Source organism: Neomonachus schauinslandi, chromosome 5 (assembly GCF_002201575.2).
Source record: "Neomonachus schauinslandi chromosome 5, ASM220157v2, whole genome shotgun sequence".
In the NCBI taxonomy this organism is placed as follows: domain Eukaryota; kingdom Metazoa; phylum Chordata; class Mammalia; order Carnivora; family Phocidae; genus Neomonachus; species Neomonachus schauinslandi.
The window spans coordinates 62,896,550-62,903,977 of NC_058407.1; the positions used below are offsets into that span (position 1 = coordinate 62,896,550).

General features: G+C 41.3%; 1 protein-coding gene across 1 annotated transcript in view; it reads left to right on the forward strand.

Moving 5' to 3' along the window:
• FAM186A (family with sequence similarity 186 member A) overlaps positions 1–7,428 on the forward strand; it is a 74,167-nt gene that overhangs the window by 50,186 nt on the left and 16,553 nt on the right. Inside the window, 3 exon segments of the mRNA XM_044915203.1 lie at positions 4,359–5,023; positions 5,025–7,425; position 7,428. The exon segment at position 7,428 is cut by the window's right edge and continues 284 nt beyond it. Coding sequence (XP_044771138.1) covers positions 4,359–5,023; positions 5,025–7,425; position 7,428 — 3,067 coding nt within the window.

Consider the following 7,428-nt stretch of genomic DNA (forward strand, 5'->3'; position numbering starts at 1 on the left):
ATATATATATATATATATATATATATATATATATATATATATATATATATACCACATCTTCTTTATCCATTCATCAGTTGATGGATATTTGGACTCTTTCCATAATTTGGCTATTGTTGATAATGCTGCGATGTACCCCCCTCAAATCGCTATTTTTTGTATCCTTTGAGTAAGTGCCTAGTAGTGCAATTGCTGGGTTGTAGGGTAGTTCTATTTTTAACTTTTTGAGGAACTTCTATACTGTTTTCCAGAAAGGCTACACCAGTTTGCAATTCTCTAATGACAGACAATACTGAGCATCTTTTCATATCCTTAGTTGTCATCTGTATGTCTTATTTCTTACCTTCATTTAAAAAAATAATTGTACATGTATGGTACTTTGAAAAGAGTTATTTCAGGGAATGGATGTAATAGACATTCTGTACCACATTTAGAGAAGTGTTTAAAACACATACATTAACTATGGATATATGAGTGTTCACTGCAAGTTCCTTTGCAGGAGTGTTATTTCAGTGAATACTGTAATATATTTAGAGAACTGTTTAAAAACACATGTAATGGGCACCTGGGTGGCTCAGTCGGTTGAGCTACTGCCTTCGGCTCAGGTCATGATCCCAGGGTCCTGGGATCGAGTCCCACATCGGGCTCCCTGCTTGGCGGGAGGCCTGCTTCTCCCTCTCCCACTCCCCCTGCTTGTGTTCCTGCTCTCGCTATCTCTCTCTCTGTCAAATAAATAAATAAAATCTTTAAAAAACAAAAAACAAAAAAAACCCCACACATGTAATAAGGATGGTTATAAGAGTTGTATGTGCATACTACTTTGAGAAGAGTGTTGTTTCAGGGAATGGATGTAATAGAAATTCTGTAATGCATTTAGAGAAGTGTTAAAAGATACATGTAATGAGGATGGTTATGAGAGTTGCATGTGCATGCTACTTTGGGAAGAGTGTTATTTCAGGGAATGGATGGTTTACCTTCATTTTTTGAAGAGTAGTTTCCCTGGATATAGAATTCTTGGTTAGCAGAATTATTCTTTCAGCACTTTGAATTTGTCATCTCTCTGTCTTCTGGCCTCTATTGTTTCTAATAAGTAGTAAGCTGTTAAATTTACTATGGTTCCCCTGTACTTTGAGTTTTGAGTCTCCTTTGATTGTGATAAGTCATTTTTTTCTTTTTGCTTTAAAGACTCATTGTGTAGCTTTCAACAGTTTGACTATGATGTATCTAGGTATGGATCTTTTTATGTTTATCTTACTTAGAGTTCAATGAGCTTCTTGAATGTGTAGATTGTTTTTCATCAAGTTTGAGATAATTTGGCCATTATTATTTCCTCAATATATTTTTTAAGATTTTATTTATATATTTGAGAGAGAGAGCATGAGTGGGGTAGAGAGGGTAGAGGGAGAGTAGAGGGAGAGGTAGAAGCAAATGCCCCCCCTGAGTTGGGAGTCTGACACAGGGCTCAATCCCAGGATTCTGAGATCATGACCTGAGCTGAAGGCAGACGCTTAACAGACTGAGCCACCCAGGAGCCCCCACTTCCTCAATATTTTTAATGTCCCTCTCTGTCTCCTCTTCTTCTGGGACTTCTATCACTTTTACAATGGCATGTTTGATGGTGTCCCACAGGTCTCTGAGGCTTTTTTCATTTTTTTTTTATTCTTTTTCCTTCCTGTTCTTCAGATTAGACAATCTCTACTAATCTAGTGTCAAATTTGCTGGTTATTTTCTTTTTTTTTTTTTTTTTTTAAAGATTTTATTTATTATTTGACAGAGAGAGACATAGTGAGAGAGGGAACACAAGCAGGGGGAGTGGGAGAGGGAGAAGCAGGCTTCCCGCCGAGCAGGGAGCCCGATGTGGGGCTCGATCCCAGGACCCTGGGGTCACGACCTGAGCCGAAGGCAGACGCTCAACGACTGAGCCACCCAGGCGCCCCTGGTTATTTTCTTCTGTCATTTCAAATCTACTGTTGGGCCCTTTTGGTAAATTTTTCATTTCAGTTATTGTACTTTGCAAGTCTATATTTTCCACTTGGTTTTTCTAATTTCCATCTCTTTATTGATATGCTCTATTTGATGATAATTGTCATTGTATTTTTCCTTTATTTTAAAATTTGGCTTCCTTTAGTTCTTTGAACATAGTTATAATTCTTCTTTCAAAGTCTTTTTCTGATAAGTGCAACATCTGCTCCCCTGCCAATTCCTGAGACAATTTCTATTGACTGATTTTATCCCATGTATAGGTTATACTTTTCTGTTTCTCTGCATGATCCTTTTATGTTAAAAACTGGACATTTTAGGGGCACCTGGGTGGCTCAGTCAATTAAGCATCTGACTCTTGATTTCAACTCAGGTCATGATCTCAGGGTTGTGAGATCAAGCCCCACATTGGGCTCCACACTGGACAGGGAGCCTGCTTGAGATTCTCTCTCCCTCTCCCTCTGCCCCTCCCGCACCTAAAAAAACTGGACATTTTAAATAACATATTATAGCAACCTTTTTTAAAATTTTTTTAGATATTTATTTATTTATTTGAGAGAGAGAGCATGGGGGGGCGGGGCAGAGGGAGAAGCAGGGTCCCCGCTGAGCAGGGAGCCCAACGCGGGGCTCAATCTCAGGACCCTGTGATCACAATCGGGGCCAAAGGCAGACGCTCAACCGACTGAGCCACCCAGGTGCCCCCTATAGCAACTTTAGACTCTGATTTTCCCTATAACCTCCAGGGCTTTTTTTGGTCCCTTTTTTGGTTTGCTTTTTAGTGACTTCCCTGGACTAATTCAGTGGAGTCTGTCTCCCCAACAATGTGTAGTCACTGATATTTCTGCTCAGTTATTCTTTTTTTTTTTTTTTTAAAGATTTTATTTATTCATTTATTTGAGAGAGTGAGAGAGAGAGAGAGCACATGAGAGGGGGGAAGGTCAGAGGGAGAAGCAGACTCCCCGCCGAGCAGGGAGCCCGATGCGGGACTCGATCCCGGGACTCCAGGATCATGACCTGAGCCGAAGGCAGTCGCTCAACCAACTGAGCCACCCAGGCGCCCTCTGCTCAGTTATTCTTTTATTCTTTTTTCATTTTTGTTTTTATTTTAAGGCCTGAATTCCTAGGGGTCACCTTTGGGTCAGCATAGCTTAGTGGTCAATAATTGGCCAATCATTAAGTGATCCAGATTGATTCAGTAAGTCTTCTATTATTTGCTAATGGGTCTGTGTATGGGTTAAGGAAGTATTGTTTTAGACAATGCCCCTAAGCATGTTTTTTTCCCTGCTTTATTCCAGATCAAGTCAGCCCCGTTAGGCAGTAGAGCTGTCAAACTTCACAGCCTGCCTCACTTTAGTAGAACCCTCAGGCCACTGGGTGGGGGAGTTAGAGACAGAAGAAGCTCCGGGCTAAAATATCACAGACTTCCACTGTTCTTACTGAAGTTTAGTAATTTTCTTGAATTAATGCTTACCAAATTGTGGTATAGCTTTGGTCAATTTCCAAAGTCCTAAAATGGTTGGTTTTGGCAGCTTTGTCAAGCTTTATCATTGCTTTTTTGGGGGGGGAAATGTGCTTAGTTTCTCATTCAGCCATTCTAGAAATCCCTTCAAATGTTTGACTTTTGTCTGCTCTTTTTTGACTCTTCTGAAAGAACTAAGATTAAGTGTGATTCAGAAAAGTGAGAAAAGAAAGGCAGAAAGCCAAGAAAGAAAATGGAAAACACCAAGCATAATCAAAGCCAAAGGAAAGTTTTGTTATATCTAATCCCAAACTTGTAACTGAAGGTAAATTGAGGTTACAAATAAAGAATAAAGACTAGTTTGGAAGCAAAAGTTCTAGGTGATTGTGGGAAGAGTTATTCTTTTAAAAATAATACTATTTAGGGGTGCCTGGGTGGCTCAGTTGGTTAAGCGTCTGCCTTCGGCTCAGGTCATGATCCCAGGGTCCTGGGATCGAGCCCCACATTGGGCTCCCTGCTCGGCGGGAAGCCTGCTTCTCCCTCTCCTACTTCCCCTGCTTGTGTTCCCGCTCTCACTGTGTCTCTCTCTGTCAAATAAATAAATAAAATCTTTAAAATAAATAAATAAATAAATAAAATACTATTTAATTTGGAGGCAAAGCTTTTTTTTTTTTATGATTTTATTTTTAAGTAGTTTCTACACCTAATGTGGGGCTCGAACTCACAGCTCCAAGATCAAGTCACATGCTCTACAGACAGTCAGGTGCCCCATGGGAGCCAAGGCTTTCTGATGAATCTTTATCCTATAGCTATCTATAAATTTTGGCTAAATTCCTTAGGCTTTAGCATAGATAGAGCACAACACAGAACAAGAAATGCCATCTCATTATTTTATGTTTTATGGGTTTTTTTCCTTTAGCATCTAGAGGTACTCTATGGAAATCTTGGAAAGAAAGAGTTATAAAGCGACCTGCAACAGCTCATGCTTTAAGACCAGATCAGATAATTAGTGATGAATTTGCAACAAATACAAAGGTTTCAGAAATCCAAGATATGCTACAGGAACTCATAAACACTACGATGTTCAGTAAATTGGAAAACAATGCTATTAAATATATATCATCAACGATAATAAACCTTTCCAAAGCTTTGAGTACACTAAATGATGAACTAAAAGTTTCTAACCTCCAGAGTGCCAATATGTATATAAGTGAGACAAGTGAAAAAGAAAAAGAGCTCTCCCTGAAGATAATGCAAGAGCTCAGTGAAAAAAATGAAATGCTTCAGCAGAAACTTCAAGATGCAGAAGAAAAATATGAACAATTTATTCGGTCCAAAGGTGTTGTAGAACCCCAAGTAGGTACAGCATTACCCACATCAACCTTGAAAGTGTTGCCTGAGCTTTCTTCACAATCATCCAGTAGCAAAGCTGACATAGAAAACAGTATGGATGATATTTTGGTTAAAGAATTTGAAAATATTATAGATGAGACCCAAACAAAAGGGACCAAAGGCTTGGGGATCAAGTGGGACTCAGCTATTTCATATACAGCCCCAGCTGAAATGACTCCAGATTTAACTGAAGAGCGATATCCTTTACTTGAAAAAAAAACCAAAAAAGTCTTTTGAAGATATCACTGAAGATAAGATATCACTGAAGAAAGGTGATGTCTATCAGAAAGATGGGACTGACCAGTATCAATCACAGAAAAAACAGCGAACTAAAGGCCCATATATGCATGAGACCTCTGGATTAAATGTGAGTGATGATAAAGGTAAAGAGAAAGACTCAGAGACCAAACTTGATTACCATTTGGAGTTACAGTCACTAGAAAAGAAGAGAAAAGAAATAAAATCCATTTCCGAAGACAAATCAAAGTCATCCACTGATTCAAGAAGTCAACATGTCCCTGCTGATTACCCTTCTACTGACACAAAAAGCCAAGGTGGCAGAAGTGGAACAAGTAGTATATGGGAACAATTCAGGAAGCTCAAGCCTGAGTATTCACGTGACAAAAGCCAGATTTCTTCAGAGAATGAAGAGGAACCCACCACCGAGTCAATGGACAAAGAGAGCAAAAGTGAGACGAGCGGCCAAGCAGAGCAATTCGGGTTCACCCAACTTGGTTATTCCTCTGAGAAAGTGAAAACAAAAGGAAAGAAACACCACGTCACTTCAGAAACCACCACAAGCAAACAGAGAAAAACCGAAGAGGACATATTAGCCCTCACCAAGAAAGTCAAGTCTCACGGACTTGTGAAGCCAAAATCTAGGGTAGCAGAAGAGACTTCAGAATCTACCAGAGTTCTAGGAAGTCCAGACGGTAAAAGTGAAGAGAGTAACCTAGAAGAATTTCAAAAAGCCGTAATGGCTTTCCTAAAAGAGAAAATTGATAACATAGGAAAGCCTTTGGATAAAAAGACTGTGCCAAAAGAGGAGTTATTACTAAAAACGGCAGAGGTTGAAAAATTAGGAATCATAAAGGCAAAAATAGAGGAATATTTCCAAAATGTGGCTGAAACTGTGACAAAAACCTTGAGGAAATACAAAGATATAAAAAGTGCAGGACAAGTTGGAGAGAAACTTATGAAACGAAAAAAAGAAGTCTCAATTATGCCAGGATTGCATTTTCAGAAGCCCATTAGTGCAAAGACTGAAATTAGCACATTACTGTCATCTAAGAGCATGGACCCACTAACTGACAATTTGATACAAATGATCTTGACTGAAATAGAAGGGGAAAGAAATGCTCCAGTAGCCTCAACAGTAGGGAGAGACCACAAGGAAAAGGAAAAACAAAGGCGGGAGGAACATTTGCAAGAAGGTCAAGAAAAAATATTTGGTAAGGGTCTCAAACACCAGTTGCAAGAAGGGAGTTTTTGGAAGAAGGGCTATGAGATGATAAATAAAAAACTGCAGGAGGAAGAGTCATGGCTCCAGATGAAGGAAGGAAAGCAAGGACAACAGAAGCAGAAACAGTGGCAGGAAGAGGAAATGTGGAAGGAACAGCAGAAACAGAGGATGCAAAAGCAGACTGAACAAGAAGAGGAGCAAACACAAAGAGAAGAGGAAGAAGATTATCAGAAGTCAAAACAGCAGCAGCTGGAAGCATGGAATCGAAAAATGGAAAAACAAGCGGTGCCCCTGGAGAAGGAGAAGGGACAGCAGAAGAGGCATGTTCAGAAGGAAATGAGACATCAGGAGCTGGAAATAAATTGGGAGAAAGAGGAGAAGCAAGAGCCAAGGAGAAATGTAGAGGACCATGAAAGGCAGAGGCAGAAAAAAACAAAAGATCAGATGAAGATTAATGAGAAAAACTCCGAAGAACAAGAAAAGATGTTCAGCCAAACTTCAATGACATTGTCTCCCCGGTGGAAGACCATACCGAAAGCAGCATACCAGTTACACCAAAGAAAAGACTTCCATGGGCATCTTAAGGCATTAGACATTCTTGCTGATGGAAAGCAGCCTATACCAACCACTCCTCCCTCCACAAAATCACCCTCACCTGAGGCCCTTCCAGTTTCTGGACAGTATGCCACAAGGTTCCTCACTCTAACTCCTCAACAGGCCCAGGCACTGGGGATCAGTCTCACCACTGAGGAGGCCAAGGCACTGGGCATCACTGTCACCCCTCAGCAGGCCCAGGAACTGGGGTTCACCCTCACTGCTGAGCAGGCCCAGGCACAGGGGATCACTCTCACCCCTCAGCAGGCCCAGGCACTGGGGATCACGCTCACCCCTGAACAGGCCCAGGCACAGGGGATCACTCTCACCCCCAAGCAGGCCCAGGCACTGGGGATCACTCTCACCCCTAAACAGGCCCAGGCACTGGGGATGACTCTCAGCCCCCAGCAGGCCCAGGCACTGGGGATCACTCTCACCCCTCAGCAGGCCCAGGCACTGGGGATGACTCTCACCCCTCAGCAAGCCCAGGCACAGGGGATCACTCTCACCCCTGAGCAGGCCCAGGCACTGGGGATCACTC